This window comes from Dermacentor silvarum, chromosome 5, assembly GCF_013339745.2.
Source record: "Dermacentor silvarum isolate Dsil-2018 chromosome 5, BIME_Dsil_1.4, whole genome shotgun sequence".
Lineage (NCBI taxonomy): Eukaryota > Metazoa > Arthropoda > Arachnida > Ixodida > Ixodidae > Dermacentor > Dermacentor silvarum.
Window position 1 is genome coordinate 187,790,784 of NC_051158.1, and position 13,023 is coordinate 187,803,806.

Here is a 13,023-nt window from a genome sequence, read left to right on the forward strand (position 1 = left end):
GCCGCGGTGGCTTAGTCAGCTAAGGCGCTGCGCTGCTGAGCACGAGATCACGGGATCAAATCCCGGCCGCGGCGGCCGCATTTCGATGAAGGCTAAATGCAAAAACGCCCGAGTGCTTGCGTTGTAGTGGACGTTAAAGAACCCCAGGTGGTCAAAATTAATCCGGAGCACTCCACTACGGCGTGCCTCATAATCAGAACTGGTTTTGGCACGTCAAAACCCAGAAAGAAGAAGAAGCTATGGAAGGACAGACCATCGCGCCGATTTTCTGTTCGATTAGGGCATCCTGGCACACAACACTTCATCACGCAGGTGCGCCTACTCCTGACGGGAGTTCTCGCCGGTGTGCTAAGAGGCCGAAGACTTTCAGCAGAGCAATATTACCGACTGCGCTACCTTAACTACGGGCCGGCACAGCCCTAAATATGTTCGGAGTCTCCGGCTCGCCAGTTCATCCTTGGGCACAAGACGGGACGAATTTTTTTCCCGTGGGAAAACAGTCACTTCTGACCCTGTACGCTCGCTTAATCACCTGCACATTTTTGCGGGGGCGAAAGGCATCATTGTTTCCCACAAGACGTCGTCAAATGCAACGAATCATCGTCGGAAGGGTGGCTTGGTTGCCTTCAGACGTTTTCAGGGCGAAAGGTTCCCTCATTTCCCTGAAACCACACCGAAACGCAACCAGTCGTCCTTGAGGTGGTCCTCCCGGTTTCTTGGGCGCAATGCCGGTTAACCGATGCCTTCGTTCGCAACAGCCTTGGCGCTTGTCTGCTAATTAAGCGGCGAGACTCAACTGCTTCACACACTCGAATTCCTTCACTAACCTCGACGCGCGTTTGCCACGCCTATTATGTGCGCATATTCCTAAACTCCCGCAGCAGACGAAACCGAAGCCACCGGAGCGAGCCGAGTAAAATCTACCGCTTGCCTATCACGTGAGGGCCTATTTCCCATCACCCCATTTCTCTAAATTTTTTATGAGTAGGCTTCAAGATTGTCACGTGATGCTCCCTCCTAGTTTTTTTCCTTTCCTCCATGGCTGTAGCAGACGACGCGAAACCCCTCCCCTAGGCCCGTGTACGCCTGCGCCGCTTCGCTTCGATGCGCGGCCGCGCCGGAAGCACTGGCGCTCCGCGGAGTGCGGCCTAGAGTGTACTAGATAATGGTGGAGTGGGCCGAACGGCGCTCTCCCGCTGAGGCGCCGCGTGTGGAAAAATTTTGCGAGGGCGCTGCGAGCGAACTGGATTGGGGCGGAGACGCGCTGCGCGGCATATTCAACGCACTTTCGCTGCGGGCGCCGAGGCCGATTGCGCATAGTACGCTCTTAAAATAGTGCTTTATTTCAACTGCAAATTTATGTTTACACCATCTTGCCAAACATATATATTTGAGGCATGGATTATACAACGCGTCGTCTTCAGTTTTGCTGTCGTTGTCAAGCGCGTCGTCTGCTAGCGAGCGCGCGTTTGCTACGCGGACGCTGGCGGCGCCCAGTTTTTCTCGCAGAACGTCTGTGTAGTACATTTGTTTTTATGTTTTAGTTGCTTTGGTGCGCTCATGACTCTTGACGGCGGGTACCAAAGGTAGTTTCAGTCAAGTGAACCATTGTTTTTAACACTGTCTTCTAAAAGCAACTGGCATCTCTGCAACATGAAGCTACGTACGAAAATTTTATTATTGATAGCGTGTCATTTTACGCGCGCTTCTTGTCGGTGGATATTGATCAGGAACAATGATCGAAGAAAACAATAATAAAGTGAAATAAACCAGGTTTATTAGCTGCGTGGCGCGAAGAATGACCGATGTATTTCTACGTAATTAAATCAAAGGGTACATTGAGAATGGTACAAATGGTACAGTGAGAACTCCCGACCGTGCACGTTTGCATACGAAACACACCTATTAGTGAATACTGCACATAAAACTCTCATTCGCAGAAATATTATTCATAGCAGGCAATTAAAACTATATATATATATATATATATATATATATATATATATATATATGAAATTGTTATTGATATGCTGTACGACGCCGAACAGTCGTTTCCGTACGAATGTAACGCATAACCGCACTATTGCAGTCTCAAAGGTGAGAGACCGATGCAAGTGCGGACTGCTAATCCGAATGATTGTGCTGCCGGAGAGTTGTGGCTGTTGCGCAGAGGCGCAGTTCCTGAGAAAATTAACGCAGGGGTGTTAATAAGTCCGGCTAATAAGCTGCTAATAAGCCCTGCTAATAAGTGTAATAAGCTGTCATTCAATATAAATGCCCCGTTTTGGGGCAGCCTGTAAATCTGCTAACTTGATTCAGGCAAGGAAAACTTCTTTTTGACAGTCTCACCATCTTTGCAACCCATTAAAACTGGGTGCCCCATGTGGTACCACACTTATCTTCTTGAACGAACGCAGCAGATCTACACATATCTGTACGTGTATGTGAGGCATGCCGTTTCTCTAATTGCTTCATTATTGTCGTTATGATAGTGCGTCGAATAACTGAAAGCAGCCGTTTATAATTTACAAGCTGCTTAGTTGAGCGGACAGACATTTGGGAATGGCATTACGTTTATGTATGAAATATAGGATAAACGTAACATGTTTTTCTCGGAAATCAGACTCGAGAATAATTTATTTTGTTTACACTCCTAGCAAAAAGACGAAGAACGCAGCCAGCTGTCTTTTTTTTTTTAGTTCAAACAAATTCGTGGGTTTTACGTGGCAAAACCACGATATGAGTATGAGGCACCCGGTTTAGATTTCCCCACCTGGGGCTTTTTAACGTGCACCTAAATAGAAGTACACGAGTGTTTTCCATTTGTTCCCATCGAATTCCGCGACGGATTGAACCCGCGAGCTCCAGTTTAGCAGCGCACACCGTATATCCACTATACCGGGTGTTCGAAATTAAGGTTTAGGGGATTTTTAAAAATCTCCTGTGGCAGTTAGCACAATTCTCATTGATGAGCTGGGTTATTCGAAGAGGCGGACATTAGTAGCACGAGAATCGAAACACCTATTCAACTTATTAACAAAATTGATTAACAAACTTCTTAGTTAATTACTTTACGACACATATTGCAATTTACGAATTGTAGCCGGTGAGGTTGCAAAACGCATCCACTTGAAATGAATTTCCAGAATGACACCGACCGCGATAAATGACCCCGTACCCATTACTCCGCATTCTGTTACGCGAGTAAGGCGGAAACTTGAATAGAATGTTGCGCTGCAGTTTTTTTTTTTTTTCAATAACAATGCTTCCCGTAAATCTGAGTACCCGCCGCGGGGGCTCAGTTAGCTAAGGCGTTGCGCTGCTGAGGACGAGTTCGCGGAATCGAATCCCGGCCGCGGCGGCCGCATTTCGATGGAGGCGAAATGCAAGAAGCCCGTTTGCTTGCGTTGTAGTGGACGTTAATGAACCCCAGGTGGTCAAAATTAATCCGGAGCCCTGCACTACGGCGTGCCTTATAATCAGAACTGGTTTTGGCACGTAAAAAACCCCAAAAGAAGAAAGAAATCTGAGTACGAGGTGCCGGATGGGGCAGATATGCTTTACTTGTTTGATGCGGCAAGCAGGAAGGTTACATATGTTTCTCCGTTTGCGTTCCGCAAGACCTACTGATGGAAAACTATATGCGGAACAATACACACGAGAGATACATGCTGCATGAAGAACGAGAAAAATATTTGTTCTCCAAAGGGAACCGTACAATAACATAGTAGAATGAAAGCCGACACTGCGGCCGCAATGCACGGGCAATCACCGAGCGGCATTAAAAAATAAAATGAAGAGAAAGAAAAGCATTTGTTCTTAAGACATATATACATGTCATATTCGATTATGAACACCATTTGAGAGGTCTGAACGCAAATACCAGCGCGCGAAGTAGTGCGATTGACCCTGCCGAGCAGTATCGCCAGCAGTTTCCAACGGCGCGACCTTGATGCGGCCCAATCCAGTTCGATCGCAGCGCCGCCACAGTATTTTTCCACGTCGGGCGCCTCACTGCAAAGCATGCGCCGCCCCAGCCGCTCGTCCCACTCGACCATATTCTAGTACACTCTAGTGCGGCCATAGGGTGCCTCGATGCCCAGCGCCGCCGTCCAGGGTGGAGACAACCCCGCTGGCGCCGCCATATTGTGTCACACGAGCTGAGACTCAGCTACGCTTGCATTCATAAAGTGTTACTCGCGGCGCGCTTCCAAGTGCTTTGCCTTGACGAGGATTTTTTTATCGGTGTCCCATCTGCATATCTTTATAACCAATAGCCGTTAACTCGTCGAAGGTCGAAGACGTAAATGTATGGCGCCGGGAACATGCTCCAAGTTGCCTTATTCAATTTACATTCAACATGCCGTGTGTATGTTTGAAATACGCACTATTTTTTTTTTTGCGCTTCGATGCTTGGTATATAAGGTTTGCGACCCCCAGTGTGTGGAAGTTTTTCTTTTTCGCTGTTGTATTTTGGTTTACACGTCACGCCTCCTTTACCGTAGCCAGCCACTCGCGCACGGCGGTTAGTTTCCCTTGCGTTGCGCGTGCTCTTCACGTTCGTTGCAATTATTTGACGATATCTACGCGCAATTTTTGCTTTTTTCGCCCACAAAACTGTGTGCTGACAGGATTAAGCTGGTGTAAAAATAACTGCGATGTGAAAATAAGCTTTAGTTAGTGCTGTAGAGAAAAATGTAACGTAACTTGTCTGTGTCAATTTTGCGTAGTACACACAAGAAATCAAACGATGCACAAAATACATTTACTTATAATGTCTAGTACAATCAATCATGAAAGAGATATGTACATGAAAAATTATATGTACTGTGTGGCGCCTGAAGGTTATGTTGAAAGACCAGATAAAAAAATTTATTCGCAAGGTAGGCTCGACACACAATTCGGGATAGAGAGGAGGGGGGGGGGGGGGTTCAAGTGAGTACATCAACCTTATTACACACAATATAAATCGAAAACAAGAATGCAAACCAGAAAACGCAACCGCGGGTAATATTAATCAAGATATCTAGCCAGATATCCAGCCAGAATACATACATCAGCTACCATCGAATACGTCGCATCAGCCGAACACATCGATGGCGAGTACAGAACATTTCATAAATAACTATTAGAACACTGATAACTACATTGAAAAAATAAACAACACTGCGTACATATCACGTACAAAAACCGTAAATGAAACTAAGACAGTCAAATACAGATTAGCAATGTTTTCACTTCGAAAATATAGTCCATGATGATGTAGGGCTGTTGACTTTAACAGACGGTGCCCATCCTGTCGATTTCCCTCGTACTGGTCCTCTTCAAAGGGTTTCTAAGTACAGGTAAAACAACAAAAGTGATTATTGATATGAAAAGTTGCCTTGTAAATACAGAGAACCCATTACAGTGCTTAAAAATAAATTTTAGCAGAAGCAATGCTGTATTACCTCGCTTCACACGTTTCGAAGAAATGCACAGGCTACAACAGACACCATGCCAGAAAGCGCCGAAACATTTTGGTCCCATGATGCCCCTTAACTCTACTACACCTGGGCATACCGTGCACAGGCATTTAAAGACCGTCACAGTACCCACTACGATCGGGAATGAGCACGAATGACCATCGGCTTACGATCACCACGCTACAAATATGTACAAGTCTAAAAAATCAGCTATGTAACGTAACACCCTGAGGTCCGCAAGATATCTCCTGAGAAATCAGAGAAAATCACAATGTTTCGCTTACCACGTACAAAACAGCCGCTCTCCCCAGACGAAGCACTGCGTTCTTTAGTCCCAAATAACCAGTACTGAAAAAAAAAAGAAACAAGAGACACACACGATGTGTGCTTCCCGTGAAAAAGGAAAATAGGTGGCTTACGTGACGATTCGTAGCTAATGTAAGACTATTTCGCGGCTAAGCATCTTCGTCAGTCCTTAAAATAAGGGTACAGACTGCGCCCATCAAAACAAAAAAAGCCTATGCGACGCGCGCTCGCAAACCATACGCTACTCAGACAGCATCGGTGCAGTGCTTACTTAGTTCGTGAGCGAACGTAGGTACGTGAGCGAGGATCAGAGAATACTTTCTTATTTAAATGAAAAACACGGTGCGGTAGTCTAAACATTCTTGACACTTACCTCGCAAATGCAGGAGGTACCCGTTGCCTTCCAGTGATCGCGCTTTACTTGGGCTTCCCATCTCTTCCGTCGCTCTGGGTCCCGGGGGAAGCGAAAACAACGCAGTCCTTTACGCGTCGATCCGGCGCACTTGGGAACACAACAGCCCGTCATGTCGACACGATGCACTTGATATCTTGTCAGTCATGCGGCTGAACACTGTCTAGCAAGTAGAAGCGTCCGCGAAGCATCCGCGCGCACTGTGCCTCGAACTCAGCACCGGCACCAAGCAATCGCAACGGCTCACTGTGACACAATATGGCGTAGCAGCGAGAAAGCGGCGGCGCGGGGGCGGTCAAAGGTTGGCACCACCCTGAACGGCGGCGCTGGCATCGAGGCACCCTATGCGGCCACGCTGAGCCTTGTTTACCCCAAGAGTGGACGACCCTGTACTTCCGCTGCGGGCGCCTAGGCCGATTGCGCATAGTAGGCTCTTAAGGTAGTGCTTTATTTCAACTGCAAATTTATGTTGACGCCATTTTGCCAAACATATATATTTATGGCATGGATTATACAAGACAACGTCTTGAATTTTACTGTCGTTGTCAAGTGCGTCGTCTGCTAGCGAGCGCGCGTTCGCTACGCGGACGCTGGCGGACACCCAGTTTTTCTTGCAGAACGTCTGTGCAGTACATATTTTTAATGTTTTAGTGGCTTTGGTGCGCCCACGACTCTTGATCGACGGGCGGTACCAAATGTAGCTTTAGCAAGGTGAACTGCTGTTTTTACCACTGTCTTCTAAAAGTAACTGGTATCTCTGCAACATGAAGCTATGTGAGAAAACTTTATTATTGATATCGTGTCATTTTACGCGCGCTTCTTGTTAGTGGTTATTGATCAGGGACAATGATCGAAGAAAACAATATTAGAGTGAAATAAACTAGGTGTATTAACTACATGACGCGAAGAATGACCCATGTATTTCTAGGTAATTAAATCAAAGGGTGCATAAACATATATATTCACGATATATATGTAAGGGGAAAAAATTGGAGGACTCTTAGGCGAAGAGTAGAACGCAATAGCGTTATCGGGACCCGTTCGCATCGCAACGCGCTGCTGTACGTCTGGTATAAATGCTGCAAAAGAGGTTTGTGTTTGAGTTTCCTCGTAGCAGAATTAGGTTTTCTCGTACATTCAAATTACAATCCGGCGCCGATTGGTAAACAGTCCGACGGCGAATCCGACGCCGAATGATAAAGTCGTACTTTACCATTTTCCCGATGGATTTCACTGTGATAAATTCGTTTTTCGTTCACCAAAACCTTGCACCATGTGAACGGCCTGCGAGGTCGGGGTGGTTGGGGATCTTCTCCGCCACCGGCAACGCACGCCGGTTGCCGACTCCGGATTTTTTGCGACACGGGGCCCTTAACGCTGTAACATTAATAACAAATATTCTAAATGCAGGAATTGAAAAAGCGGGAACTCCCGACCGGAATAAGCACACGTTTTTGCAGTCACACATGCAGTGAATACTGCACATAAAACACTCATTCGCAGAAATAACAATCATAGCAGGCGAAACCGTCTTTATATATATATATATATATATATATATATATATATATATATATATATATATATATATATATATATATATATATATATATATATATATATATGCAAGTGTTGCTGATATACTGTACGACGCCAATAGTCGTTTCCGTTCGAATGTAACGCACAACAGCACAGTTGAAGTCTCAAAGGTGAGTGACCGATGCAAGTGAGGACTGTTATTCCGAATGATTGTGCTGCCGCAACACGCTGTTGCGCAAAGGCGCAATTCCTGAGAGAATTAGCGCATGGATTTTAATAAGTCCTGCTTAACGAGTTCCTAGCTGTCATTCAATATAAACGTCCCGTTTTGGGGCAGCCTGCACTTGATTCAGACAAGGAAAACATTTTTGACAGTCTCACCACGTTTGCAACCCAATAATTAAAACTGAGTGCCCCATGTGGTACTACCCTTATCTTCTTCAACGAGCGCAACACATCTGCATATCTCTACGTGTATGTTGTTTCGTTCATGTGTGCAACGAACAGAATGGACAGCTGGGTTGTCAAGAAACAAATCACGAACTCGTTTATTCTGCGTCGTTATTTATAGTCGAAGGTGGAAAGGGTTAGTAACAGTGAGGGGTTGGTATAAGCACGTGGCAATCGTGCATGTAGATAGCACCATCCGCTTTCATCAGATATGATACATCCTCCTTCCAAACAGTAATAACATGACGACATTAATACCGCTGGCTCGTCTGCTGGAACTGCTGGTCATAACCCAGACGCTCTCGCTGCCGGGTCTGTCGTCGGCTGCGTCGCAATGGTTGAGGCGACGACTGTTGAGCTGCCACGGGCGAAGCTGCAGGGGTAGATGACGCCACACCTTGAAATGGGGTCTGGTTATCGGTCATCTCATCGTCGTCTGATGAGCCAACTTGATATGGTTCCTTCGTCGCCAGAAGATGCCGACGGTTGTGCCTCAGCACAGTATTGTTCTCTGTGCGCACATAGAAGGATCGTGGGCCGGCCGATCCGACCACCTTGGCTTTCCTGGCCCATGATGTTCCATTCAAGCGTACCGCGTTATTGTTGCTGAGGCCAGGTAAGGTGCGCCTATGACGACTACTTTGCCGGTGTTTCTTGACGAGAGTCGCCGACATTGGATTGAAGTCCGGCAATTGTGTGCGCAGCCGCCTTCCTTACAGTAGATCCCCAGGAGACCGGCCATCTTCAACAGGACTCGCCCTGTAATTTAACAAGCCCAGCCAAAAACACTCTCCTGCAGCTTTTGTTTTCTTTAGAATACGTTTCACCACCTGTACACCCTTCTCTGCGAGCCCGTTTGATTGAGGATACTGCGGGCTTGATGTCACATGTTTGAAGTCGTAACGCTTGGCAAAAATAAACTCTTGGCTGCTAAACTGTGGGCCGTTGTCTGTACAAACCTCGGCTGGGATGCTGTACCTTGAGAATAGTTCACTCAGTCTCTCGATAACAGCGCTGGCTGTTGTCTCGGGCAGTAGCGCTACCTCGGGGAAATTGGGCATCGAGTCGTATGCACACAAATAATCCCTTCCTGAGTACTGAAAGAGATCGACATCGATACGTTACCATGGCTGAGTAGGCGTCGGTTGCATGATTAAAGGCTCCGATGGCTGCTTATAAGCATATGTCTTGCAGGTTGGACATCTTCCAATCAAGGGCTGAATGTCCGAGTTTATGTTCGGCCAATAGACCATTTGCCTTGCTCTAGCTTTGCACTTAACCTGGCCCAGATGGCCTGCGTGGATCCGTTTCAACATGTCGCCGCGCATGCTTCTCGGTATGACTACTTTCGTCCCTTTCAGTAATATGCCGTTTACTACAGACAGCTCGGCGGCCACTGGTTTCAGGGGGCCTTCGACAGGTTCTGCCTTCGCAAGCTTTCTTAACACAGTGCCAAGATGCGGATCGAGAGCCGTTTCCTGTGCAAGTTTTGTAGCTGTCGTTTCACTTACGAGTGCCGATACGACAGTGACGACATGGATCTCGACGTCACTTTTGCCTGCAGCTGCCTTGAGTCCAGGAACAGGTGATCGGGACAACATATCAGCAAGGGCCATCTGTTTGCCAGGAATAAATGTCAGCGTGTAATCATATTTCAGCAATCTCAAGAAAAATTGTTGCACTCTGGGGGGCATATCACTTATGCCCTTCTTTGATATGTTTATCAGGGGACTGTGATCACTCTCGAGGATGAGGGGGCGGCCATAAACAAAATGATTGAACTTTTCGCAACCGAAAGCTAAAGCCAAAGCCTCTTTTTAAATCTGAATATCTTTGCTCCGATTCTTTGCTCCGAATATCTTTGCGCCAGCAGTCCCTATGACGTTGCAGGAGCGCCGCACCAACACCACTTTGAGAGGCATCTGCAGTTACTTTTGTCTCCAGACTCGGATCAAATATAGCAAGCAATGGCGCATTACTTAAATCCCGACATAAAGCCTGCCATTCCTTCTCGTGGGTTGGTGTCCAATCAAACATGACACCTTGTTTTATGAATGAACGTAAAGTAGACGTACGCTGCGACAGTGACGGGAGGTACTTGCTGAAGTAGTTAACGACTCCCAGTAGCCTTTGTACCGCCAATTTGTCCTGATGTTTTGGCATTTTTAGCAGACCGTCAACGAGATCAGGATTCGGCCTAATGCCCTTGTGGCTGGTGATGTCACCCAGGAACAGGACTTCTTGTAGGCCAAAGCGACACTTGGATGCATTGAAGGTAAGGCCTGCTTTTTCAGCTGCTTCTATAATGCTCTGCGCAGCCTCTCATCGTGTTCGGCTGTGGTCCCTCCCCAGATTAACACATCGTCTACGTACACGCGTACACCGGGAAGGCCATCAAAAACCTCGTTAAGGGCTTTTTGAAACACTTCGCTAGCTGAAGCTATGCCAAACGGTAGTCGAAGAAAGCGATACCGGCCGAAGGGCGTCGCGAATGTGCATATCTTCGATGATTGTTCATCTAATGCGATTTGATGAAATCCCGCATTTTCGCCGAGACGCGAAAAAAACTTGGCACCTGCTAGGTCTTCCTCAATATCCTCTCTGCGCGGCATTTGGTAGTGCTCCCTCTTGATGTTTTCGTTGATGCGTCTTGGGTCCATGCAGACTCGCAATTTTCCGTCTTTCTTTAGTACAATGACAAGGGGGCTTACACAATCTGTGGGGCTGCTGACCTTCTGGATGATGCCTTCCTTTTCCATTCTGTCAAGTTCAGTACGGAGAGGCTCTCGCAGGGACAGGGGCACTCTTCTAGCTGGCTGGACGACTGGCACGGCATCCTTGTGCAGCGCAATCGTGTATTCACGCGGGGCGCGCCCTGTTCCATGGAAAAGACGTGGGAACTCCTTCACAATTGCTTCGGTGTTGCTCGTCGTCACACTGTCAACAGCGCGCTGTACGATTCCTAGCTTCTCGCTGGTTTCCAAGCCTAAGATAGCGCTGTGGTCCTTTTTTTACCACAAAAAAAGTTACGCACGCCTCGCGGTCACCAATCTTGACGGGCGTTGAAAACTTCCCGATATGCTTGATCATGTTGCCACCGTAGGATCTCAGAACGGCGCAACTGGGCATCAGACTGGTCATCTTGAGCTTACGAAACACTGAAAGTGGCGAAATGTTTGCCTGCGATCCTGCGTCCACCTTGAAGGTGACGTACTTGACGTCAATGCATGCGTTCACACGCCAGTCTCGTTCTCTGCCTGCGCTGCTGCTGGTGACATTCAGTATGTCGAATTCGTCGTTCTGATGCTGCACTTCGTATACGCGCTCCTTCTCGCTGCAACAGGACGCGAAGTGGTTTCGCCCATTACACGAGTAACAGACTTTGCCGTAAGCTGGGCAGCGTCTCACGGCATGCCTTCGGTTGCAGCGGTTGCATTTTAGGTCGTGCCTGGACCCTCTAGGAGTGCTCTTGCTGGCTGTGACAGCGTTCATATCGAGTTCTTCCTTTGTTTTCTGCCAGAATTCGTTTTGACGAGTTGATGTTTCAGCCGCCTTGCATAGGATGACAACCTTTTCCAAGGTCAGGTTTTTGTCCCTGAGCATCTTTTCTCGAAGCCTTGGCGAGTTTGTTCCAAAGACAATTTGGTCTCGTACCATGTCGTCTACCATGGTCCCAAAGTTGCAGTGCTGCGCTTGTTTTTTCAACTCGCGTAGAAACTGTTCAAAAGGCTCCGCCTCACCTTGACTACGGGAACGGAAAACGTAGCGCTCGTGGATTTCATTCTGTTGCTCCGTGCAGTATTCTTCGAACTTGGCAAACACGGTGTTGTAGTCTTCCTTGTTCTCTTCTCCGCTGAACACAAAATTGTTGAAAACGTCCAAGGCTTCCTCCCCCGCCACGCTGAGGAGCAGGGCCGTCTTCGTCGCTTCCGACCTCGGATTGGCTTTGCATACCGTCGCTTCCAGAAGAAACTCGAACTGCTGACGAAACCGCTTCCAGTTCCTTCCGCCATCCGCTGTCAAACGTAGCGGCTCAGGTTGCCTCAGGTGCTCCATATCGTTGCTTCACACGTTCACCTATCCCAGGAACCATTCGCTTGAGCTGGCAGCCTTTCATCCCACTTCTGACACCATGTTTCGCTCATGTGTGCAACGAATAGAATGGACAGCTGGGTTGTCAAGAAACAAATCACGAACTCGTTTATTCTGCGTGGTTATTTATAGTCGAAGGTGGAAAGGGTTAGTAACAATGAGGGGTAGGTATAAGCACGTGGCAATCGTGCATGTAGATAGCGCCATGCGCTTTCATCAGATATGATACATATGTGAAGCATGCTGTTCCTTTATTTGTTTCAATGTGATCGTTATGATAGTGCACCGGATAACTGAAAGCAGCCGTTTATAATGTACAAGCTGCTGAGTTGAGCGATCATACATACGGGAACAGGGATGCTATGTAGGATGCGCCGAGTTTCTCGTTCGCACGAGTTTTACCCGAGTTTGCTCGATGGCAGTCAGTGAACGGAGATAGCAATGAACGTGCAATAACAGCGAGCAAAAAGAAATGCCGAGATAAAGACGCGCATGGCAACATGAGCGCACCCTGCGCAGCACATTGCTTCCGCGCTTCAAGCACAGAAGACAGCGCAACAAAACGCGCCAGCGCCGCGTATTGTTATCAAGGTATTATCGCAATTTAGCAATACCGTGACTGTCCCGCTGTCTATCTGCACACTTGCCGTGAGCCGCTTGCCACGCCTTTCTTGGGCGCGTCAAGGGCGTGCCTCCTCTTTCGAGCATTATCTTTCTATCCTCCGTCGAATGCGAACAGGGCACATGCGGCGCATTCTT

At 47.5% G+C, this 13,023-nt stretch overlaps 1 protein-coding gene across 1 annotated transcript; it reads right to left on the minus strand.

Annotated features, from left to right (window-relative positions):
* Positions 1-8,423: 8,423 nt before the first annotated feature.
* LOC119454651 (uncharacterized) lies at positions 8,424-12,228 on the minus strand. Its single transcript, XM_037716524.1, has 3 exons — positions 11,220-12,228; positions 10,748-11,047; positions 8,424-8,545 (listed from the first exon to the last, which is right to left on the minus strand). The coding sequence occupies exons 1-3, from the start codon at positions 12,226-12,228 to the stop codon at positions 8,424-8,426; spliced, it is 1,431 nt and encodes a 476-aa protein (XP_037572452.1).
* Between the last annotated feature and the right edge of the window lie 795 nt (positions 12,229-13,023).

Coding starts and splice junctions, on each gene's coding strand:
- LOC119454651 (XM_037716524.1), bottom strand. CDS start 12,228: ATGGAGCACCTGAGGCAACCTGAGCCGCTACGTTTGACAGCGGATGGC. Junction 11,048..11,219: donor TTCAACGCCCGTCAAGATTG/GTGACCGCGAGG, acceptor TCCATGGAACAG/GGCGCGCCCCGCGTGAATAC. Junction 8,546..10,747: donor TATTGAGGAAGACCTAGCAG/GTGCCAAGTTTT, acceptor CTACCCCTGCAG/CTTCGCCCGTGGCAGCTCAA.